The sequence below is a fragment of the Chroicocephalus ridibundus genome, chromosome 11 (genome assembly GCF_963924245.1).
Source record: "Chroicocephalus ridibundus chromosome 11, bChrRid1.1, whole genome shotgun sequence".
In the NCBI taxonomy this organism is placed as follows: domain Eukaryota; kingdom Metazoa; phylum Chordata; class Aves; order Charadriiformes; family Laridae; genus Chroicocephalus; species Chroicocephalus ridibundus.
In genome coordinates, this window is record NC_086294.1 from 9,754,472 (window position 1) to 9,780,157 (window position 25,686).

The 25,686-nt window shown below is 46.4% G+C and overlaps 1 protein-coding gene and 1 long non-coding RNA gene across 6 annotated transcripts in view; one reads left to right on the forward strand and one right to left on the reverse strand.

Moving 5' to 3' along the window:
- LOC134521774 (uncharacterized) overlaps positions 1–10,796 on the forward strand; it is a 32,683-nt gene extending 21,887 nt beyond the window's left edge. Inside the window, exons 9-11 of the long non-coding RNA XR_010072869.1 lie at positions 4,707–4,842; positions 8,746–8,987; positions 9,275–10,796. This is a non-coding gene — a long non-coding RNA (uncharacterized LOC134521774). The remainder of the gene's footprint in view (positions 1–4,706; positions 4,843–8,745; positions 8,988–9,274) is intronic.
- The window catches only part of HTR4 (5-hydroxytryptamine receptor 4), a 139,321-nt gene that overhangs the window by 27,071 nt on the left and 86,564 nt on the right, over positions 1–25,686 (reverse strand). The window contains exon 5 of one of the 5 annotated variants that reach the window (XM_063348678.1): positions 5,364–5,439. The exons of the other annotated variants lie outside the window; for them this stretch is intronic. Coding sequence (XP_063204748.1) covers positions 5,379–5,439 — 61 coding nt within the window. The 3' untranslated portion in view covers positions 5,364–5,378. The remainder of the gene's footprint in view (positions 1–5,363; positions 5,440–25,686) is intronic. 5 annotated transcript variants of the gene reach the window in all.

Sequence of the window (25,686 nt, forward strand, 5' to 3'; positions counted from 1 at the left end):
GGCCAGAAGACCGTTCTCATGCTCTGGCAGAGCTGCCTGTGCCATGGCCATGAGAAGGAAAACAAAGGCGCTCGCTGTCTGGGACAGCCACTGGGGATTGGCTCTGGCTTTCAGGCCCGCTGGGATGGACACAACAGCCCCAGCACAGCCCTGAGGCACGTCCTGTGTCAGCCGTGGGGCCTGACTGGAGGACCCCACTGCCTCTCGTGCATTTCAGGAGCAGTAGCTGCTTGTCCTCCCTAAGCTCTGCATCCTCGCTACACACAGCACCCCTACCACGGGCATTTTTTACCTTCCATTTAACAATTCAGCATGGCATCACAAGTAACTCAGCTTTTTAGAGCAAGGTTAATACAAGGGCTAAAATAGCATTTAGGGACTCCATTTATCTTATAGAAATATAAACAACTTAATTTTCTATTCACAGTGTAATGTAAAGGGCTCTAAAGGACAACACCACCTCAGAGAAAACATCTGCATAGGTTTGAGCATGGTTTTTCTAAGTGGCGATTTGATTTTAAAGACTTGTCAATGCTTTGAATTTACTTGGTGTATGAAGGGAATATATTTAAGTAAGGTGCTGTATTATTTTATGAAATCATTGTTCAGAAGCATAGTCAATCCTCCTTTTTGACTATAAATTTTTTTTGGCTATGGATCTGCTTTCTTTAATATTTCATTAAATGTATGCTGTCAAAACTTTGTAAAGAATTAAGGGACCAGGAGTGTAGAAGTGTGTTTGTGTTGCTCTGGCTCTCTAAGTAATTGTCAAAGCTCAGCAATGGCTTAATGAACCTGTTGGCAAACTTTTTCCTTTGACCATCCCTATGGAGTTCCATTTGGGGACCCCATAAAGTGTGGCTTCCTGGCCAAAGGAGCTAGCAAGTTTTTTTAGCACAATATTGTAGTGGCAGTTCATTCTGCCCTGATGCTCCAGCTCTCTGCTCTGATTCACAAAGTGAACCTCTCATTATCTTTCACCAGTGACACCAAGGCAGAGTCACCCACCTCCTTAATAAAAGAAATGGAGCCATCCACATTAAACAGGGAGGCAGCCCCAAACCAAAGTATGTTCTTAACTAACTCCATCATTGCAGCCTGCCGAGGCTTCTCATTCCATCACAATTCCATGTTTTGGAACAGCTAAATTCACTTCCGAATGAATCATGCGGTTCAGAGACCACCCTGGCAGCATGCATGGGGTTTCTCTGCAGACCTGAATCAAAGTAGTGGTGACTTTGAAGACTGTGATAAAGAAGGACTGGTTTTGTCAGCGTCAAATTGTGAAATACAGCTCTGCACATCTCACAACCAGGATAGCAGGAGTCCGTCCTGTCAAGGAGCCTGCCAAGCCATGGGCTCAGATCCCCGACTGCTGCTAGTTAGGTAGAGCAGAGTAAGAGGCAGTGGACTGTGCTGATTTACATCAGCATGAATTGGCTTGTGCCAGTGGCATTTTGCTTTTTTTGTTCTTGCTCCTTGTTCCTTTCTGAAACTGAGCTAGTTTTGCTATTGTCCCAGCCTCCAGGGAGGTATTTTTCACTTTGACCAGAAAGTGTAAAATCCTACCAGACCAGAGTGTTAAGGTTTTGTAACTACTTAGCATAGCTACAACTGGCTATATGATGGAAAATCAAGATTTTCCTCTCTGTAACTAGCAGAGCAAATGGAGAGGTGTTATGTTCAAGTGTTAGTGGGTCCCAGGATTTAGCAACCTCAGTTAGCTTGGATTGCTCCAGGTGGAGTTAATTAACTTCACTCAGTGAGATTAGTTAATTAACTTCACTAAAGCAGAGGTAGCAGCACACAGAGCTGGAGACCGTAGATCACCTTTTCCTTGTTCTTTTCAGTTGAACTTTTTGGCATAACTGCAACCAAGCCAAATTACAATTCAGTGGCGGACATGCTGAGCAATGTTTGCGTAGGGATAATGGCATGTGGTCCTATGATGGGAAATGATGGTGGAGAAATTGCCAGAGGGAGGAAAGCAGACACAAAAACTCATATGAGGACGTTTCACCAACACCCAACACAAAGAACTGAAGGAGTAACAGACACTTTAGACATCTTATGTCTGAAATTTAGACCTTTGGCCTCTGTGCTCAACCCTCATCTAATTATAAGCGCCCAATAAAGTCCCTTAGATACCTAAACGTGAAGAACCCTGAAGAGCAAAGGAACCTGCCTCAGGCAAAGACTGCAGGAACCTCCTAACCTAGATCTGAGCAAGTCTCAGCTTTCCAGCCCCACGCTGTCAGCTCGGGTAGGCTGGCACTGGTAACAGCAGCGTAGTGAGCAGAAAGGGATTTGGAGATCAGCCTTCAGGTCTCTTTTTTCCTGGAGAGTTGAACTTGTTTCTCTGCCATCCTACAGTGACCCACCACCTCCAGATGCGTAATTGCTTTCAGGTACAGGTTCCTGTTCATGTTTTCTGTTGGAGTTTTTCCATTCTGCACAAATGTTTAAATGCGCACACAGTACAGAATGACTTTTTAATTTCTGTGGCTAATGTTCCTGGTTAGGAAAAGGAAGATGAGGTGAGTGCCATCTCCTAAGTCAATGACTGCTTAAATACGGCAATACCAAGTAGCATGTCAGCAACGGAGAAGGACCAGAATGACCTGCCCTCTGCACCTCATTCCAAAAAAAATATAGAGAAGGAGCCCGACCGGCAGAGCAAGGTGCTTGTTTCACCCCACCTTGCTCTCATTGCCCTGTGGGCCAGCACAGCTCATGTCCCACCCATGAAGGAGCCTAGGAGCCTTTCAGAAGGTGACAGGACATGGTGAAAGGGTCTGATGGTCTGAGACTGCATTTGAACTCTGTGCATGCTTATTAACAGACATGCAAAAATGAGTTGAAGAAGACAGCCAGCTGGTCCTGGGCAGTGGGCAGGTAAAGGAGTAAATTGCAAAATTATAATCATCAGTGAGAGAGCTCGTAGGCAATGAGCTCTCCCTGAACTCAGCTACTGCCTGTTTACGGTGTCCTTCAATGCTTCAGAGTAGTGTCTTCTTCATAGCTGAAATGTGGCGGCAGGGTGCTTGTGTGCAGAGTTTGGCCAGGAGAGGGTTAGCAGAGACAGCTGTCCCTGCCGAGCAGGAAGACGGCCAGGGCCAAAGGAAGCCGAACGGAAGCCGAACGAGCCTCCTTAGCACCAAGTGCATGGTTGGAGAGGAGGAAATAAAAGAGCAAGAGGGGGAGAGCAGCACTTCTTGGTGCTGGAGTGGGTGTGGTGATTAAAGGAGCTCTGTTAGTGCTGGGTTATCCTGGAGAGCCTTGAAAAGGTGAGGGAAAGATATTACAAAAGATAGCTATGAGGGGGAGGGATAGCTGTGCTAATCCTGTTCTCGCTGGCAGTTATTTCAGCTGAGGAAATCTTTGTGGGTTGGGAGTTATGGGGTTTGTACCTGGGCTCTTCCAATTGCTTCCCTTTGTCTTTCCTCTCTCTCAAGCGAGACACGATGCTCCCTCTCCTCCCTGCCTGTGGGGCTGGGGAAGGACCTGAATATTACTGAAAACCAGAGCTGCTGGTCGTGACCTCTAAGGGTCAGGACCCGAGTCCATCGGGGATGAAACGCGTTGGGGTGATGCTGGGAGGCTGCTCTCACCACCCTAGACATCACAAAGGGAGAGAGGATCTCCTCTTTAAGGAGCACTGCTTCATGGGTGCTTTTGTACCTGCAAGCATGTCCAAGGGATAGTCCAACTGGCTCTTAAACACCCCAGAGCCTCCTCCTAGTCCTTCAGGTTTCAGTGATGTCCAGGAACTGGGGGATGCTGGAAGTTACTGAGGTTTTTCTTCTCTTCTAGTAATGTGCTCTCTGAGAAGCGCTTATGGTTCCCTTCCTGCTTAGCCTGGATGCTCTCTGTGCCTGAGGTCCGTACTTGGTATTAGTCTACTTCAAATTAGCAGCTTATGCAGCTTCCACTGGCTGCTTTCAAAAAGGCTTTTTGGCAACCCCTTGTTGCTGAGGAATGTCCTTTATTTCTTACAGCCTTTAAAGGGATTGTGCCAGTTCCCCATCAGCGGTGGGGAGTTCTGCAGTGCAAAACTTCAAAAGCAGGTTGAGCGCTGACCCAGGGAGCAGACTGCTGCCTGATCACAGCTCTGACTCCGTGTATGCTGCGTCCTATCCAGGGAACCTGGCTACGGAACATTACAGATGGCAGAAACAGAGACTGCGTTCTCCACTTTGAACCCTGCTGTCTTAAAGCAACTGTTGAAATCTGCTGCCTCTCTTCAATATCTCAGTGTCCTAATGAGGAATAAACAGAAGCATTGAAGGGCAAAAGGAGAGAAACCCCCTGCCTGCCACAAATCTGTTGGAATAATTGGAGGGGTTTTTTGGTATTGGGATGTGCAATCTCCTCAGGATCTGTGGCTTCATGGGCTGGATGCGGAGGGCGTGATCAGGAGAGCAGGTGGAGGGATCAGTAGCATTGAGATGCTGGAGCAGTTGTGGGTGTGTAGCATTGAAGGGCCAGGTGCGTTCTCTGTCTCCTGATAGAAGATGCAAAAGTCTGATCAAGTATGAGTTCTTCTGACTTGTCATCCCAGTTTCAAGGTAGAGAGATTGTCATCGTGATGATCAGGATTTTCATGGTCTCAAAATAAGCTCTGCTCCTTTTCCCTACCCTCTTTCCAGAAACATGTTGAGCAGGAAGCCCATTTCACACTTACTCCCTTTTTCTTTTTAATGTAGAGCTAATTGGAGCTGTGTGTCTGGAAGTGCCTGGTCCCTGGAACATTCCCATGATGCTTGAACCCAGCTGGAAGGCTACACGCCATGTGAGGGAAGAGGAAGCCTCAGAGCTGTCAGAAGAACTGACTTAAGACAGGTACTGGAGTTAGTTTTCCACATCCTTTAGCTCTCCACATGAGCCCCTCTCATGGCTGTGTCTAAACTCTAGGAATTATTCGAAGTCCTGTATGCCTTATGCATGGGTCAGGCTTGGTCCAGCCAGGGGCCACAGAGCTCTTCTGTCCTGAGCACAGTCTGTGATACATGGTGGTGGGCAGCTCTGATGTGAAATAAATCCTAGCTTGTTACTGTTCTCTGTATCTTGTTCTACTCTTCTGTGTGGTACCGACCGGTGAGACCCCGTGCTATCGTAACACAGTCCCTTGAGTGAGAACAACCATCACCAAAAGGCAGCGTTCCTGCTGCGTGCGGTCTGCAGCATCCTGCAGCCAGGAGACCGCCCTCCATGTCCCGAGGTGAAACGCCCCCATTCAGCTGGGGTTTCTGCCTCTACCCCACAAATCTTAAGCTATACATCAAATGAGGCTTTAAATTGTGTTACAATGAATACCGAACAGACGCACGCACAGAGCTGCAGTAATAAAAGAAAGGACTTACAGAGCATGTTCATGGTTAGACAGGAGCTGGTCTACTGCAGAAGCGCAGGAGGAGCTTGGAGACAGAGGAACAGCCACTTTTAGTGCAGAAAGGAGAAAAGACAGACACAGTGAGGTAGTAAGGGGAGAAAGGAAAAAAACAGAGATAGTTAATAGGAAAATGCTTTCCAGCTAGCCTGACATTAAACACCAAGAAGTTATATTCCAGTAATGTCAAAGTTAGAGCTACATCCCCAAAACTCCCAATAAAGGAGAAACCTGATTTTTACAGTAGTGGTGGTAACTGAGATAGAACTGTATGAGCCATCAGGTAGGGTCTTTTTTTTTTTTTTTCATAAACCATTTTGGGAATCCTTTGGCTTTTCAAGAATATTCTTTTCCTGTCCCATTGATATGATTTTAGGCAGGAATGCTCTGCTGAGCCCATTTTCCAAAAGCTCTTCAGTGTTTCTCTAGGAGGGGTTGTGGCAGTTACATATTGTCTTCCTCCTGCTAATTTAATGAGTACCACCAGCCCATTTGGTCTGATTGAGGATCCTCTTTTGAGGAAGCCACCTGTATCTTTTAAAAGGCCAGGGAGTAGTAACTAGGTCACTTAATTTCCGCCCATGATAATGGACATGTTCACTGCTAAGAATTTGATTTATGGAAGCAACACGGACCTGCCATAGATACCTGGCTGGTGATCCTCAAGCCTTTTGACAGCTCTAGCGTGCTGGAAATGTCGTTCGGCTTTTTTAAGTACAGATGGGGGAGTAATAGTTGAGCTCCTTGACTCCGTCAGACTGCAGTGCAGGAATACGGCAGTTACTATTTAATTTGTAGTAAAGTTATAACTATAGCTGGCTGCTAGCCAGCCCCCAGCACTAACTTTAAAAATATACTGCTGTTGGCTGTGAACAAGGTACTACTGGTCTCACCAATCCTCTGAAGTGTAACAGAGAATTACCAGTGCCTCTTAATGCACTTAGCTGTTCTAGCTCCCCTTCCTAGTTCTGCATTTTTCTCCTGATCGGCCGACAAGAGCCTGGTAAAGTGCAAACAGTGTAGAAAAACTTCCTATATAAACATAAACAGCAGTTCTGACGCAGAGAAGTTGAGAGCTTCTTAGACCTTTTCATAAATGGGGATTTCCTTGGATTTGATGGATTTGTTGGTGGGTTTTTTTCCCGTTGGCAGGGTGCCTGGAGATTTATAGGCAGACCTTGGTCCCTGTTGTAGATTTTGATGTCACTGTTCTCTTCATCTGGGCTGCCCAGGGATAAAAAACACCCTGTTGCCTGTGTATAGCACAGGACCTTGCTAAATGTTTCAACCATTGTCCCCTTGTAGGGGGAGTCTTTAATTTCTTAAGATATAAGTAAAAGAAAAGCCATGCTGCAGTTGATAATTTTCTCTATTGAATAACTACCCTCACGGTTAGAAGTTTGTGCCTTGTTTCCAGTACAAATGCTCTAGTTTCAGCTTTCAGTCACAGGATCCTCTCTTCACTGCCTTTTATACTAAAGATTGTCTTTGATTGCCTTCTGGAAGCTTTGATTAAAGACCAGCTTCTCCTTTAGGTACCCCTTTAGGATCATCTGTGAATTTCTCACTGTAAGGCAGGCTTTCAAATATTTCATTTTCTTTGTGCTTCATTCTCCCTGAATTTTCTGATTTATTTTTTTTTTTCACATTCCTGATCTGCGCACATCATAACAGGCTGTAGCCTGTGACCAGACCATGTCAAATAAAGAGGTCACAACTTTATTTCTACTTGATATTCCTTTCATTTCTTTGAGAGAACCTTTTGTCCTCCTGACCTATGGGTGCGCTGAGCTGCCAGATTTGCATTCAGCTGCCCATCCTGGGTTACACACAAGCCTCATCCCCTGCAGACCTGTTCCGTCTCCTATGGACCCTGCTCACAAACAACTCATGGGGATCAGAAAAGGGGACTCTGATCCTCCAGTGCCTGCACAAAAAGTGAGTTTTGGGGAACTAAGAGAAGCAAGTAGCTGTAGTGAAATGAAGAATACCTATGTTTGCCTTTCCAGCCTCGAGGGTATTAACTCCACCCATATATCCAGGCCATCATAGTTACGCTTCCAAGAACCTGACCAGAAAGTCATGAGATGAGAAGGAGGGATTTTTATCCCATTCTTACTAAAAACTGTATGCATCAGCTGTAGCCCTTATTTCTTTGCGGTGTAGCAGATTTAGACCTTATTCTGCAACAATTATCAAAAATAAAAATACAATGATAAATAAAACAGCATACATGGAAAGAGAAGCGTGCAGTAGAAACCCTTTACCAAATGGAAAAGGACAGAACAAGTCAGGAAACACGAGGAACTTTGCAGGTTCGAAGAAGGTGTCACAAGCTGTGGAGGACATGGAGGTTAGTGCGAAAGACAAGTGACTCAGCAGCTCCACTGAATGATGAAGGAAAGAACTGCGCATTAGGGCCAGCTGTGAGAGGAAGGAGAAGATTTACACAAACAGTTAACACCCCTGGCTTATTTTCTGCATTTCCTTGCTTTTCATTGACATTGCTAGTTTAATAAGAGCCTTCTCCTTTCATCCCAACAATACCCTTGTCCTTCTGCATCTGTCTATCAAGTATATTGAGAGCATGACGTTTAGATCAGGGTTTTATTCTTCTGCGGACTTAAAATGGGGGTTGGAGGGAAGGCTTTGCAATACACCTGTGTGATACACTTGATTGCAGAGGCGGAGTACGCACAGAGCCCAGCTTCAGGCACTTTGCTACCCTGAAGTGCCTTCTGGAGGAGCTTGTCTTCACTGATTTCTCTGGGGCAAGAGGGATGTCCCAGCACAGGTGCCTCACTGGGGTGGTGGGACTGCCTGCCCCAGGCAACTGCAGGCTCACGGCTACCTCAGACCTCTGCCTGCCTCTACAGATGAGACACGTTTTTGGCACCCAAACACCTGGATATTGCTTTGAGCTGCCTGTTTTTCCTCCCCTAAAAGCCACTGAATTGGCTTAAGAGGCTGCAATAGTGGTGTAAGTAGCACCAGTGGCAGTGACAACGTAATTAACTGCTGAAAATTATCCTGCTGGGGCATGAAAGCTTTGTAAGGCTAATTTAACCACGAGGGATGTCTCTCTCAGCTTGTGTTATCTGTGTCATAGTTTGACAAAAACTGTGGCAACAACAGCTGGGAATTTGGATTGGTGAAGAAACCATATTTCAGGCATCTAAAAATTCATCTGAACTAGACAACTTTCCTTATGTCATGAGAGTGTAATTTAGAGTTGTCCCTTAACATAAGCCTGACGTTTCTGACTGATACTCCAAAGACCAGTTTCTGCCCAACTGCCTCTCTGCTGCGTCCCAATATAAGTATTTTTTACTTAAAGGCATGTATGGATTTTGCAGATCACTGAGGATCTAATTGCCTCCAAAATACTCAAGCCTGTACTGGAAGCCAAAGGGAGAAGCACTGCTGAAAATCAAAGCCTTTTTGTTTAGACTCGGGCGTTCTGAAATCCTTGCTTGTAAAACTCCGTGTGTGCCTCCTGACTTCAAACAAGAAGCGCCGGCGAGGCAGGCCAGCTCCAGAGGAGCACGACAGCCCAAACCGCTCAACCATTAATTACGCTGACAATAAGAAGCCCAAGGTAAGCATACACAATTTTACTGCCAAATCTTCCAGGGCAAATCCACGTGAACCTGTGCATAGGGGAAAGAGATTTTTAAGGAAATTAATTTAGCCTACAGCTTATTTAAAAGGATTTTTATGGGCTTCTTTTAAAATTAAGAACAAATATTCTTTCAAAAACAGAAAAATAAATGGTGTGTAACCGAAGCGCTTCATTTCCCTAAGTTCTTTGAGCTGAGTTTGTTTTTTCTTTTTTTATGACCCCCTCTCTTGCATCCTGTTTTCTTCACCCCCGTGTGACGGCAGAAGCTGAACGGGGCTGTTCGTGCCTAACGAGGGAGCTGCAGGGACTCTGAGGCGCTGGGAAGGTGCGTGGCCTTGCCGGGGAGGTGGCTGTGACGCTGCTGCCGGGGTGCAGCTCAGCAAATGTTCCCATCGCCTGGGCCGGCCGCGCTGCGCCATTGCCGGGTGCCGCGCTGTCGACGGTATGAAAGCGAGCTCTTTGAAGATCTCTTGGTAACACTTCACCAAGTGTCACTCGTAATTGCTTCCTTGCCTACGAAGTAGTTGCTTTGTGCAGTTCTCGTCTCAAACATTGTATCAAAGTGTTATAAAGTGCTTTCATTGCTAATAAACACTAACTATGGTGCTATAAAAACTTGTCAAAAAGCTCCATAGGGCATGAATCTCACTGAATAAATTATATGTGCCTTTAATACATTAATGTAAACTGTTACTGTTTCTGAGCACTACCAGGCAGCTTACAGATCAATCAATGATAAAATTATTCATACATAACATTAACGTAAGATACTATCAGTTTCTTGATTTTTTTCTTTTCTTTGGTACAAATACTTGAGTTTGCCTGTTTGGCTGTGCTCCACTTCATGTAGCAATGCTGCATCCTTCCATTCCTTCCAAAGCGACAAATCCATATCTTATTTCCTTCACTTTTTTTAAAAAAATTAGTGTATTACTGTGGTTTGCACCTAAGCGGCTGTTACGTGTCTCTGCAGAGGTGGCTTCACTCTGGTGGCGGAAAAAGTGCTGCCAGGACTCAGACCTTTAGAGACTTTGAGGCTAAAGGAATTTCTTTACTTCATGTTGAGAGAGGTAAGGATTTCAGAGCAATATAATGCTCCTATGAGGGTGTCGCATTATATGGTGTGTGACATCATGCCTAGGCAAAGCACAAAAATGGAGAAAAAAAAATATGATGGGGATGTACGAGGATGTGAACTACCTCTTTGTTTTTCCTGTCATACAAGTGGATGGACGTGAAGATAAGCTAAATTCAGTCTAATATCCACATATTTGTGCTAGATTATTTGGAAAGTGGTCTGGAAAGGGTTGTTCTTTACAGCAGTGTTTCCCAAGCTATTTTGGCCTGCTGCCCTCTTCCAGGAGAGTGTAAAATGCAGGCTGATGCCCTTGGAAATGCTGAATGCTTGGCTAATGCTGTGGGCCATGGAAGTACCTGCCCGTTTCCAGGTGTAGGATAATGCCCAGGTCAGTGACCAACGATTCAGAGATCCTTAGTAACACCGAATCCTCCTGGGACTGAATGAACTCCCTGACAAAAACTCTTACTAGCTCCAAGAGGATCAACAACTGACCTGGAAGAGCATCTTTCTGAACTGGAACAAAGTCGACGATCTCAGAAGCAAAGGCACCCAGCTGCACTTGGACTCACAGCAGAGGCAGCAGCAGTTGCAGGTGGTCCCGACTGCCTGCAGGAGTCTCAGGGTGCGTTCCCACCGCGCAGGTGCATTCTATGTCATTATTTAAGGATGCTGCTGCCACGATAACTAACAAATACTGGTTTATACTCGACATTCTTTCCAGGTAATAAATAGCAGTTTATCTATAAAGTTAAATGCTCTTTAGTACCGTGTGCCTCTTTAGTTACTGAAGTGCTGCACTGCGTTTGATGGGCCTAGGGGATAACAAATCAACAGCCTAATTAACATCCCTTCTGTTAAGTCTGCAAGAACATCTCTTCAAAGACTGCTAGTGACAGTGACACTTAACAAGTGTCAGACAGAATCAACACGCTTCCTTGAGGGAGATGATTGACTTTGAAACTACTGGCTCAGTCACTACCAAGAAAGGTTTAGCAAAGTAAGATGGTTATTTTGACTTCTGTGGGGGAAAGCAGCATCAGAGAAAGGGAAAAATGCTGCTTTCCCTCACAGCAGTCAAATGCTAGTAACATTCCAGTGCTTCCTCTTGTTCATAGGTTATGAATTTGAAGTAGTGTTTATAGGTTAAATTCAAATATGAATTTGTAAAATAGAGGGTGGTTAACTTTGTACTAACTACTTATGTAGACTTTGGGTAGAAGGTGCCAAGGATACGATCTTTGAGAGAGGAATTCATACTACATAAATTCACTGCGTGTAACAGGAGAAATTAAAGACAGACATATTTTAAAAAAAGCCGCAGAACTTAAAAACCACCTAACTAGAAGTCATTAAAGTGTTCTGCTTTGTCTCTGAAAATTTGAAAATAGACTTGGGACTCTGACATGTGCCAGTCACAGGTTCCCCCAGCCAGGAGTCACTAATTTTGCATGTTAAGATAAGATTACTCTTCTGATTACAATGCCTGCAAAATACAAAGCCTCATAGTGAAAAGAGGCTTCAGATTATAGGATTTCACATGGTTTGACATCAGCAGCAAGAAAATACATCCAGGTTTATCCCTGCAAAGTAAGAAAAGATACTGAGGAGCTTGTACGAATCAAAGGAGAGGACTACACTGTGTCACCAGTAAAAGAAAGGCAACATGTGGCTCAACGAGCTCTTTAAGCAAGAGAAAACGCATAATTTAACTTAATCAGGATTAAAGGAAGACACAGGGTCAAAAAGAGAATTTAGAAAAATTCCCACTTGATAGGGTTGTGAACAATGAAGGAATTATAGGCCAGGTATAAATGTCATTGATGAAGATGCAACCATAAAGCAAAACATAGCAACAACAACAAAGGGGGTTCAAAAACTGCCTCCTAAATGTAGGGACCTGAATTTTAAAAATGCTGTCTTCGGTGATGGATGATAGTAATGCTGAAGTAGCCTGTGAGAGCCAAGGAACAGAAAGAGTAATGTAGAAGTAAGGGCTGGAATTCATCAACTAATGCAGGAATAGCCTTACTCAGCTGTATGTCGTGGTTGATGTAGTATTTGCAAGTCATTATGTACTCCCAAAGGCGTGCGTAAAGAAATACTGCATCTTTACTGGTGACAAAACGAAAACAAAACCACGTCTGTATCAATTCTCAGGTCAGGTCATCTATTCAAGATGCAAATGCATACTGAGCAGCAGATGTTAGCAACAACTATCATCTTTGCTATGCCAAATAAATAAAACCAAAAACCTCAAAACGGCCAATTTACTGTTTTGAAACGTGCAGTTTAAGACGCACCGAGATGGGCAGCTGACTAAGAACTGAAATCCCAGGTGGATGAGCACTGCAGACAGGCTCACAGCAGGCTGAGCAGGTACCTGGATGTGATGAAGCACGTGAAGCAGGCAGGCTGGCACGAGCAGCCACCCAGCAATCGGAAATACAGGTAACGGTTAAGGATCCAAAAAGTGGCAAAATGGTAAAAAGCAATCAGATCCCAGCAGATGTCGTGAAAGTCCTTGACATCTTCCTGGAGATACCAGAAAGGTGGCCAAAATGTCTTGAAAATAACAGGGTTCTTCTCTCCCACAGATACACCTAAGGCTTTAGAAGCAGTTTTAATTACAGCAACGGGGAAGCTTTTCCACAGCGTGAGTTTACAGACAAAGAGGTGGTGCATATAATGCTTAAATAAGCAATCAGAAAGGAAGAGTTATTTAAAAATGATAGAGAAAAAAGAAGTTAACCCAAAATTAAAATGCACTTAAACAATTAGTCCCCAGTTTGAGAGATGTCTGCTGCCAATGAATAATAGAATATAACAATAATTACTTAGATTTATATAGCATTTTTGCCCTAAGGCATGTGGAGCTCTGCAAATGCTGATATGTATTGTCTAAAAACACTTTGACTGATAAAACATATTAATCTCTGGAGAGGAAGGAAACAGCCCAACACATTCAGCACAGCTGTGCAAAGGTCTCGGTTGGAACAGAAGGGAAGTAGGTGGATAGTAAATTGCTATCCATAATAGAATTTATTCAGGGACCAAAATTAGTTTTAAATTCTGTTCTGTCCCTCTGGAATGAATGGAGGGAGTCCCAAAGGACTTGAAATCAGATTCACTATGTTGGTACGTATTATGAGGGATGCATGTATTTACCTAAATGTAATTGTTTAAGTCATATTCGGTTATTTAAGTGATGTGTTTTCAATAGGTCTGGGCCTTGCCACGTAACAGGAGGAGATGCCAAGCAGTCCAGCTGCAGGGAGCACAGTGCTGTGCCCAGCGGTGCTCCTCTCTGGGCAACAGGTCCCAGCTCTGGTGCAATGGGCAATGGACTCCCAATTACAGCTGGGAGACAGAAAATCTGCACACATCTTGGTCTGCCTCATCACGCCATTCCCAGCACCAGCTCTTCAGCCTGTCCTGTATTCCCAACACAGGACACGTTGCTGTTGAGAAGCTCAGCTAAATATCATTACATGAGAGAGAATTCATTTTTTCAGCAAAAGCTCTCTGCTTTAGGTGTATAAACCTGAATAAATATCTAGCATCATTGATTCAGGAAGCAGAGCTGGGATTAAATTAGGCAGTCCAATAATGGTGTTCCATATTGGTAAGAACTCAAGTGAAAGCAGATTAGAGCTTTTCCCAACAGATAATGTCCTGCTTTTTCATCAAGGCCTCCAAACCAATTAAAATTACCATTCAAATCACTTTGTGCAGAACAGGAGCTGCTTGCTTTTACTGTCAGGAGACCTAGAAGGATGAAAAAGTAAACGTGTGGAAATCTAGCTCATCTTTACTGAGTGAGTCCCACCAGACAGATGACTTTCCTATTTTTGTCATGCACGCCCTCGCTGTTTCCTTGCACTATCTTTTGCAGGAGAAAGGAAAGGGAACTGCAAGGAAAGCTGCAGATGCTGGACAGGAGGGAAGCAGATGGGAGAACAGCAGTAGGTGCTGAGGCTTCGCGGCGAGGGAGCCTTTTCTGAAGCCCTTGGGAGAGCTGTCAGAGCTTTCCAGGGCGCCGTTTGGAAATCGTGTTCCTGTTCCAGGCCAGCGATTGCAGAATACTGGGGACACGCTGTTCATTATGCAAACTGGCTGCGCAAAGCAGAGAGAAATAAGAAACAGTCATGCACGTTAAAGACCAGAGAGGTTTAATTGGAAAAGAAAACAATTAATCTAAGTTACTTAAAGTTTCCATTTGAATCAGAGAGACAGTGAAATGAAACCCAACAATAATTGCACAGAGAAGAAACGTTGACCTGCAGCAGGACTACCCGTCCCTGTGGCTTCTGCCCCTCTTCTGCTTTTCCTTAATGGCACCCTTCCTTCCAGTGCCGTTCTCCAACAGCACTGGAGGGGCTACCATCAGCTGGATCCCCGCAAACTTCTGTAGACCAAGTTACTTTCCATTTTCGTAAGCAATGAACAGATTAAGAGAAGCTTTGCACAGAGTAACAGGGCTGAGCCAGGGGTTTGGGGATGTAGGCTTCGCTGGTGATACGTAGAAAGACTGGGCAGGACGCAGGATGGCGTGGGCAGGCAGCTCCTGGAGTTACTGGACTGAGCCCAGCTCCCCTGGGTGGCCCAGGGACTACAAAATCCCCACTGTTTCCTGCAGAAAGGGCTCTCTCAGAAACCTCCGAACTATATGGGTCAAACCGCAAACGGGGAGCTGCTGAACCAGGGGTTAGGCATTCCCTAGGGAGATATAAACCAGGGCAAGGAACAGTAAAAGTAAATCTCAGACCAGAAAGAAAGCCTTAACTGGGATCCTGCCCCACCAGAATATATCAATTGCCTTCATTACCCAAAGCACAAGTCATGCAATTAAAAACAGACAAAAATGAGTTTTCAGTCTCTTCCAAGCTCAAGGTGCCCTTCAGTGCCTTGGCTTCCCTACCAGAAACAAACCAATGCAGAAGAGAAGTTCTGATCTTTAATCTTATATTAGGCCAAATAACAAAAAGGGGTTTATCTTGGCTCTAATCTCTTTTTCCAATATACAGACATATTGAAAGAGATTACCTTACTAAAATTGAAGAAAACTGTAGTATTTTAAAACCATAATCCCCTCTTTCCTCCATAGGAAATAAGATAAATATCTTGATTTCACTCGGTAGAATTACAAGAAGCTTTTCTATTATCAAAAGTTCTCGGTTTCCTCTGGTGAGGCATTTTCTGAGCTGTGTACCAGGCTTCAGCGGTGTCTCGATTATTGGCAAGACAAGCAGTTTTTGGGTGAAGGATGGTACCAGCCTCCTGCGACACAGGGTGCGGTGCAGGCGCCAGCAGCAGCTGAGCCGAGGGCAGGAGTCCCCGTGGGAGCTGGTTTGTACTGGGACAGGCAGTTTGCTTTGCCAGTTTGCCTTGGCGGGGCTTGGCTGGCCGGTGGGACTGGTGTGCAGCCAGCGAGGAGCAGGGAAAGGGCGATGCGTGATGCCGGCAGCGCTTCACCGTCCCTGGGAGCGAGCCAGTGCGATGCCGAGCAGGAGAGGGGAGGCAAGGTCACCTCCGACCCCCCTCCCCGTGCCCTTTCCCTAGAGTTTAACCTTTTTGCAGAAGAATTTTGAAGGGTCAAAAGGGAAAAAATAAACCTTAAAAACTGGTCAGCTTTTAAATTCAGCACAGATCCCTGGGAAAGAAAAAGCAGGGAAGGGGTGGGAGGAGGAACCTTACCCCAGACTTCACAGATGACGGCTGAGAGAAAAGAAATTAGTGTCGCGACTTCCTACCCTGGGGATAACCCAACCTCAATAAAAAGCCTATTGCATTTACAAATACAAAGAAAGGCTTCGGCAATAACTTTAGAAAACACCCACAATAAAAAATAAGTCCGCCCCCACGCAAGCTGGAGGTATGGTGCACACGGTAACGCTGGTGGTTGCTTCAGTAAGCAGAGACATGCTTTGCCTTCCCCAAACCCGACAGGGGCAGAGCGGGGGCTGTATCTGAGGCCGAGCACAGCTTCAGAGAGGCTCCCGACTACCACGTCCTGCCATAAACTCCCCCCCGCCCCCCCCCCCCCCCAGCTTTTCTGGCTTCAATTAATGGTGTGAATCCTGCTCTTTATTTTCCAGACTGTGCTGGAGTCTCCCTTCCTCTTTTGCAGCTCTTGGCCTTTGGGATTCTTTTTCCTGATGTTTGGACTGTAAACGATGTGGGGAGCGGCTGGTACCCGCGATGTCAGTGGTGCTGGCCCAGGGGTGTTTGTGCAGTGGCAGACCAAAGGCAACGCCGTGCCAAACAGCCCGGCAGCTCTTGGTGGCTCCCACTCCCTTCCACTCGGGGTGACATTGCAGAACGACAGAAAAGGCCTGGAGATGTGCCTGTGTCACTGTTAAGTAAAAGGGGCCAAAACCTCCGCTGGCACAGGCTCCCGTTTACACACAGCTACAAGTGTGTGCACATTTTTCCCTGGCTGAAGCAGGCAGCTGGGCTGTAGCGCTGCCCTTGGCTCTCTACCCTTTCTCCCCAGTTTTCTTTTTTAACACTTGCACTTCGACAGTGAGAAGAAAGCTGCTGGAGGAGAGCTGAGAAGGCCGAGTGGCCCAGGGCTTGGTGATGGGAGCATCAGTGGAAGGTGGGCACAGGCGACCGGCATGGGGAGGCGTCCGGGCAGTGATGGGAAGGGAAGGAGCCCTTACTGCAGCTTCCCACCAGGGCCTGCGGCTACTTTGCCCTCTGCACATCCCCATGTGCGCTGCCATGCTGGATGTATGTCCCAGCCACTGCACATGCTCTTGCCTGGGGTGGATTCAGCCTCTGTGGGCAGCACATCAGCTGCCTGGAGGTGCTTTGTGTGCCACAGGGTGCCCTGGGCATTCGCCTACTTGGAGAAGTCAGGAGATACAGACACACACACGTCTTTCTTCAGATGAGGGAGAGGGGAAAGGAGGGACGAGACTGTTCTGCAGATGATGGTGTCCCAGCTTTGAGTTTGCAGGTTGGTTGATGCTGCACAGAACAACGCATGGCCAAGCCCTTTGCCATGTGTGCAACTCTCTGCTTTTATGGTGATCACTTCTGCTGTTGGGGAACACCTCAATTCCCAGACCCGAGGGCTTCTCTGCTCTTGCATTCTGCATAGTGGAGTGGATGATCGCACCCTGCACTTCCTGACTCAGCCTGTATCTCCTGTTTGAGCTATCATGTACCTCCTGATATGTATAGCTCCCTGTGTCCTGCTCGTGATCCTTCACAACTCCCCATCACAGTATTTGGGAATGTTAGAAGGGGTTACAGCTAACACTAGAAGGCTGTTACTGTGGAGGAGACTGATGCCAAGTTATAAAATGATGCCAGGGAAGTTGGAACATAAGTTTGATTGTAAATATTGGCAAAGCTTCATAAAAAATTACAAGAAAGCTCCTCCAAGAAATTACAAAACTCTTTTTTTAGTTGTTATTGAGTCTAGTGCTCTCCCATATTTTTACAGAATACCTTTTCAGGTTTGCAGCTAATGAAATTTCAGTGAAAACCAAATTATCTATTGACTAAGATGAACAACATTAGCAAAGGGGAAGAATTAATAAGTGCTATACTCTAATTCCCCAGTCTGAGCCTTTTCCCTGGCACAAGACTGTCCCCCTGTACTATTTTTAACTACTTTGTCCAGTCTAGCTTTAAATGGCAGAATGAGCTGAGGCGTCTGTATGTACTGTACATGCCATCACATACCCACTCTGAAGAAGACACTGGGATGTAAGAGCAAAGGCACAAAAGAAATGCATTTAAAGAAGTAACAGAGGTTATTTCAAGGTCACTGAGAGCCCTTGTGCTGAACCGAAGGCAAACCAATACACTTGTGCTGCCTCCGCAACACCTCAGGGACAGAAGTTGTTTTCTCCTTTCTTGCACTCACCACCCCCACCGGGCTGCAGTAAAATACTCCGGCTCCTTACAAAGCCACATGCTGCTGGGAGCTGATGGCTGAGGCTATGGTCCAGGCTCAGTGCCGCACCGCATCCCTCTGCTCCCCAGCTGCCACCACCTGTCCCCTCGCCTGTCCCCATGGCTGCCAGGGGTTCGAGCTGCCCTTCCCCTCTGAAATTGTGTGGCACCCAGCAAAATGGAGAACTTGCTCCTGGCTGGGTGCCCCCAGTGCTAGTACAAAGCAATGGATTGAAAGCGAAGGGGATGAGGACATCCCCATCCTGGAGACCAGGCCACTCAACCAGCAGAGACCCTTGTCATGACCCAGTATGTCCTGAACCAAACAGCCTGCAGGTCTTCCCTGAACTCTCTTGCTTTGTGTTCAATACCTGTTCTTGAACTAGAGAGGTTATTACAAAGAAAGCCAACCTTCAATCTTGAATTTCTAGTGGTAGAAAACTGCATATGATAATCAGCGTCAGGACTTACGACTTTCACCGTTAAATATGAGCACTGTGTTTCTACAGCAAGTTTGTGCACTTGAAACTTCCAGGTCTTTCCCTTGCTACGCGCCTGTGCATTAGAGTTCTGTACCTAAACACTGATCTCTCTGCCTTCTCTAGCACAAGATACGTAGTTCATGTGCCAGGACTATTTTGTTACGGCCTCTTTTTGAAGCCTTTAATCCCACTTCATTTTTTCCAGCCTCCCTGGGGAGCGTGGCACCCCACTGCCTGCCCTGCTGGGCTGGGTACGTGGGCAGCCCTGGCTCCGTGTCCGTGGGAATGGCCACCTTCCCCCTCCAGGCACAGCATCAGGTGGGAGGTGATGCTCAGCACCGAAGCCTGTTTCACACTGGCTGTTTATCAGATTAGCCTGCAGTCTGTGTTCAGCATGCCAAGAGGTACGGCCATAAAGACCACCTTTCTGTAACTCTGTGGAAACATTTTCCTCGTGCTCAGTTAACCAAGTAATTCAGAGCGCAGAGCAGCCCTGTGCTGCTCGCTCTTATTACTGTTAGGCCTCTAATCTTGTGCTATCTGCATATGTTATCACCAATTATTTGTTTTTCTCCAGAGAGGAGATTAAAAGTAAACAGCTTATGGCCAAGACCTGTTCCTTAAGCATCCTGAGTAGAAATACACCTGCTAGAAGATGGTAATTTTATTACGAATTACAAACTATGGGGCTGAGCTAGTTAATACATGCCACACTGATGTAGGTACCAACTCAAACACGTCACACTTCTTGTAAACTGCAACCTCATAAAATAAAATTAGATTGGAGAATTGAGAGCTACTTTTCATAATCTCATGTTTACCAGTGGTACAGACACTATTTTGTCTTCTCATATTTTTTATATCATGTTCTAGATTGAATAGTCTGAACACTATCACTTAAGGACCATGTCCTTCCTTCCTATTTATCTGTGGATGCAATTCTGTGCCAGACCCGGATCCTGACAACGAGATAGAAGCAACCTGAGGATACCGAGCTGCTGATCCACAGGGTTACGATCTTGAAACCCCCACTTGCCAGCCAATGAGCGACGCTGCACTACAGCCGCTGCCCAGAGGGGAACAGTGAGGTAGGAAGCATGGGAACCTGACCTGTGAGGTCTTCTGGGAAATCGGGAAAATTTCAGTTTCTCTCTCTGTTTCCTGATAGATGCAAAATTAGCAGGATTGGAGGGAAAGCTGCACTACACGTAGGCAGTGTGGTCAGGTATCAACAAGATCTGAAGCAGTTTAGCCCGGCATCTGGTTTCCACAAGGGTCAGAATTAAGGCAAAAGTGGGGCTTTGTGGGATCCTGAGGCAGTTTCCTGCTACCACAGTCCTATCATATGATGAGATGACTTTTGTAAGCTCATCAAACTTCAGCTTGATAAAAATTAGACTTAAACAGTCTTAGTAAGAGGTTGTTTCAAACCATCACTGCCATGATGGCTGGAAACTTTCATCTAATTCCATGCTTAAATTTATTCCTGGCCACTTTATATCCATCGGTTCTTGTGACAGCATTATTCCTTAGTTTAAATAACTCTTTTGCCTTCCCAGTCTTTACCCCCGGGATGCATTTACAGAAAGCAATCAGATCCCCTCTCAGCTACCATTTTGCTGGACAAAACGAGCCAGCCATGCTCAGGCTGTGGTACGGAGCCGCACGGTGCCATTCCTGCTGTCACGGGGAACTGATGCTTGAACTGAAACTATGGGAGTGGAAATCGCATCTTGAGTAATCTCTGGTTGCACTGCCCAGAGGGCTCAACCCATGGGCTGTGCCAAAATGAAAGAAATACTCTGAAGTCATCATTTTTAAATTTTTTTGGTTGATATAATATTTCACGCCTTGGGATGGAGAGCTCTCATGAGGTTTCCCTTATCGGCATGGCGCTGTACCAGGTGGAAAGAGCAGCCTCCAGAGTGACCCACGGGACCACTCGCTCGACACCCTTCCAGCAGTGCTCACGCTGGATGGGGTGCGCTTTTGGCCATGCCTAATGCTGGGCTTGCAGAGCTGTAATTTCCTTAGAGGAAAACCTCTAAGACTGGTGAAAAGGGCTGCCAGAGAGCACCCAAGGATGTCAGCAGGGCTTATCCAGGCAACTGCAACTGATGAAAATGATACTACTGCCCTTTAAAGTCAAGTCCACCAACGGATTTATGTCTATTAAGTGAAAAATTTCATTAGCTTCTCTTGTGCCTCTTGCTAAGCACTGGAGGGTCCCTAAGGACAGAGCCCTCCCAGGCGCAGAAGAGGAGGTTCCTACAGGTCCTCCAGCCACCACAGAGCAATGTGATAATGCAGCTGCAGGGTACAGGCAGCTGAGGGTGGCTGCCCACAGGCCTGCTAATCACAGTAATCTGATCACAGGAGCATGATGGTTTGCATGCCAACATAACGTTTACATCTATTTGCTAAGATGAAGCAAAAAAAATTCCTACCATCAAGGACAAAAATCAAAATCCCAGCCTAAACATACACAAAGGTATTAGCTGCACCCTAGCAGTATTTCATCAGCTTCTCTGAAAACAAAAATTTTTTGTGTCTCTCAACAGGGAGTTTCCGCTAAATTCCCGTCAAAAAGAAGAATTACATAAAAAAGCAAAATTTGCAGGGAATGGAGATGTCGTGGGGATGTCATCATTTGTTGTGTTTCTCAACTCTTTGCTCAGAAACTTCCTAAAAAAGAGCTTGGTGGGAATGTGCTATATCAGCACATTCACAAAGGGGTGAAGATCTTGCCTATCGGCCCCATTAACAAGGTGCCTGCTGGAGAAATTACGACATGCGTCCGAAAGCTTAGCAGCCTGCAATTGCTGCAAGTCTCACAAGCACAGCAAAATATACGCTGCTCACATTGTGCCTCCAAAACGACCTAAGGAAAGCCAGCGTGAAGCAGCGAGCAATGAGGCAATGCAGCAAAGAGCAGACCGAGTCCGAATGATCCATCTTGGGGCTAATGACCTTGTAGTGAAGAAGAAGATGATAACATATGTCAAAGCTCTGATCCATCTTGCAGGATCATTAAAATTCCCAGGCAGTTCCTGACAGTCAGAAATTTGAACCCTAATGGCCTGATTTGGCTCTAAATAACTGTATAGCTTTGGGCAGTAGCATTCTGCCACTGAAATTCCTTTCTAAATGATACTTTAGTGATAAGAAAAAAATCACAGAACATTTATTCAGTTTGTGGAAAGGGAAAAAACCCCTTTTAGAAGGGTATTCATGTTGTAGTTAGCGCTAAAATATATTAAAAAAAAAAAGTCAATTTTAAATCAAAGATCTGCCTCCTTTCTGTTTAAAAACTGAGTCACAGTGAAGATTCACTTCCACATCAATTCCAGATTTGGTCAAACCAAGATAAAATAGCACGTTTGTTATTGATGGTTTTTGTTCCCTTGCCAGGTCTGTTTGTGAGTTTTGTGCACCCAAGCGCCCACCTGCTGCTTGCCTATTTCTCCTTAAGAGCAAAAGCAAAAAAAACCTTTCAGAAACTCTGGAAGAACGAATAAATACCGGATTTTACCCTTTCAACTAATTTGGTGGAGCTGAGGGTAGTCGGGAGACCCTGAGTTTGAACCCAAACCTTCATCTTTCACCTCTGGGCCAGCTGAAGATCAGAGCCATTTGCAAGTTTGTCCAAGCAAAGTTGTGCACGTACTGAAATACCTGATTTTCTTTCATTTGTTGTTTGGTTTTGTTTAAAGCAGCACTGAAGCCCTTCCTTGCCCAGCCTGGCCAGCTGCTGTCGCAGCCTGGAGCTGAATTCCAGGTTCTTGCTGCACCGTCCCCTTTCCAACATCACAAACAGAGCAGGGCTGTAACACCTCCCTGATAACGCGGCCTGTAAACATCTCCTTTCCAGAAATAACCTCCCTCTGGTTTACATAATCAGCCGTTTCCGCGAATGCGTGCACACGTGTGAGAGAGAAAGAGAGAAAACAGAGGGGAGACAAATATTTAGCATCATGTAGCAGTCACAGCAGCAGACCTGGGCTCGAGATTCCTCTCTGCTGATACTGAAATGTATTTTAGGGACTTCAGCAGGGAGGCCTGAGATATTGTCCTGGCCGTGCCCGACCTGTTCCCCCCCGCGACTCGCTGCTGCGGTCCCTCCTTTCTCCAAAACGCCTCCGCCAGTGCCAGCGGCCACCGCTATGTCCCGCAGGAAAAATGCGATAATGAAGGCACGCGTCCTCCCTATCTTAGGCTAAATGCACCTTTGTCGACGAAGCGCCCGTGCTGGGAGAGCTTTCGGCTCGCCGATCGCCACGGGACAGCCCTGCCCCGGGAGAGCTGGAGAGGAGGCGCGGGAGCAGAGGCCAGGGAGGCTGCGCTGGCCAGGCTGTCGGCTGGAGGCTCGGCCGGGCTGGGGTGGGGTGGGAAAGCCCCACTACTGAGGAGGAGCAGCGGGAGCACCGGGGCTTTCCGACCCCCGGCAGCAAGTGTGTTACTCTGCCTCGGGAAGCTCTGCGGTCTCTGCGGCTGTCTTAGTGCCTAAGGAAGGATAAGAGATAAGAGGAACAGGAGGAGGCAGAACAGGAGGAGACAGTTTACTTGTAAACCCAGATCCTCGAGAGAGACCTGCCAGTTCCATCAGAAAGCAGCTCTGAGTAACTAACCTCTGTGTTTTCTGAGTCAAGCCACAACTGCAGCCCATGAAATCCCACCATTTGGCGGGATGGGATCACCAATCCATCCATGCCCTATGAACACAACCAAAATGACCCACGCCGGGCACTGAACGTGCTGCGTGATTCAGCCCATACCCATGCCTGGGTGCACAGGGAAACCAGAGCACCTTTAACCCATCTTGTGAAGCCATTTCTGAGCCTGGGAGGTCGGAAATAGCCACCGAATGTGCCCATTGTGCTGAGGGTGACTCCACAGAAGGGGACAGTGTGTGGTGACACCTGTCCAGCCAGGATTTGACCTGTGAGGAGGTGACTGAGCACTGATGAAGTTAATGACCTTGTGAAATTAAAGTTGTCGAAAAGGCATGATCATTCAAAATCATCTTTGAAAAGACTCAAATTGCTTTGCTTCCCCAGCAGTGGGCATCAAGGCATCCTGATGTGTATTTGCTGCGGGCAGCACCCCGGCTGCCGCTCAGGCAGGGGGTCCTCCGCGTCAGGGAGACCCCCAGGAGCAAGGGGAGATGGGGCTCTGAGCTGGCAGCAAAGCCAGGAGGGTTTCGGGATGGCTGCTCATCTTTGTGAAAAGCTGCCTCCTAAACAGAGGGGGGAAAGTTTCAAACGTATTCACTGTTTTAAAGCTGCATAAAGTAATGCAACGCCATCAGCCCATCCCTCCCGCCTGTACGGAGTGGCCTCTAGCCCAACGTCTCCTCTGCTCCTGGCCAGGAAAAGGCAAGGAGAAAGGAAGAGCTCCTACCTTTGCTTTTACAGACTGGAAGTGGCAACACAAAGCTAAACCCAGATGCAAATTTCCCCCCAAGCCCCAACCCTCCTGCCAATCCCGCCTGTCAAACCCCTGCAACAGGCAGGTCTGGCTGTGCGGAGCAGGGGGCAGGGGGTGCACAGGGCACCGCGGAGCTCCCCTCACTGCGCAGACACCGCCGGAGCCACGACGGGTCTCCCCTCAAATTCCAGCAGACGTGTCACAGCATGGATGTGCCAGGTGGGGCTTCCAGTTCAGAGCTGGGGCGGCTCCGTGGGGGGGATGCGCAGGGGGCTGAGCCGTGGGGCAGGACCAGCCCCACGCGCTCCCGCTGGGGAAGCATCACGGGCACACGGCACTTCTTCCTTTGCTCCACGGCAGCTCTGACCCTCTCTTCCCTACAACCAGGGCGGATTTATTTCTATCCCAGCAGATCTGTAAGCCATGGAGTTACTAAACTTGTAAAAACTGCAGTCCCGGGTTGCTGCGTTGCCTGTTCCAACAGCGGCACGGGAGCACCGGGGCTCGCTGCAGTTCGGGAGCTTTACTGCCGCGGTTACTGGTGTTCCCTATAGGGCCCGATAAGACCCCGCAGCAGTGCTCTGGCGCTGAGTGCCGGCCGCACGCAATGACTGACTGCACACTTCTCCCAGCAATTTGTGCACCTTGGGAGTGCTGACATGAGTGTGGGCTGATTGGGTTATGTATTTGATTTTGTATTTATGAGGACGATGAACTTCCAGCCCCCCCAAGCTGCATGCTTCTTTTTTTTTCCACTTTGTTTCTCCTGGCTCTTCTAAAAGGAAAATCAGAATGTGTTTTACTCTGAAGAAATAAAATTGGCATCAGGCCTTTCTGAGAAGACCACTCTGTGATGGAAAATGAGTAAATAAACCGCTCACTATAGCTTTCCCTGAAGAGACTAATACACTGCACTGTGCAGAACGGTGCACTTCAGAGAGGAAATGGGGACCATACCAAAGCGACCTCCTTGACCCAAACGTTCCAGAGTTTGTCTACTCTGATCGTTGCTCAGTTATATTTTACCCAAAGTCATCTTCTTTGCTGTGGCAAAATTTCAGAACCCATTTTATACAAGAATTCAGGCAATGCTGATCTGGGTTCCCACCCACTTGTGCACTACAAGACTTTAATGATTCATGAAAGCATGAGTTTGTTGTTTTGTGTTGAATAAATATCTATGCATGACAAAAGATATGCAAGCACTATGTTTAAAGGGGAAGACAACATTTTTCAGATGATTAAGGCATTTTGCTTTCAGTCTTGTGGTGCATAGAACTCCTGAACACATGCTACAGCCATCCAGAAACCCGTATCTATCACAGTTAATTATTGTACTAATTCTTGCCATACGATCGTTGAGTGCTCATTGTAAATTCTCCTATCCACTCGTTATTCAGAATGATTCCCAAGTCCTTTCAATGAATGATATTCCAAACCATAGGTTATCAGAACTCTGAATTGCAAATATTTATAATGAATTACACAATTTGTGCCGCAACCAGAGAAACAAACCTTTATATATGACGTGTGAGTTGCAATTTCAGCCATTGAAAAATGAATAGGGCATGGATTTCGGATTGTAGCCACACCTGCAGGTTTCAATTCACCATTTGCATGTGTCCTGCCTGAATTTTGCCATTGATGGTACACATCAGGATTGAAATAGGTGAATATCCAGGGGTAAAAAACAAGTGTTCTGGCAATTCCAACACTTGCAGAAAGCAAACTCGGAAAGCAGGCAAATAACAATTTTCTTTTAAAGCTGAATATTTAA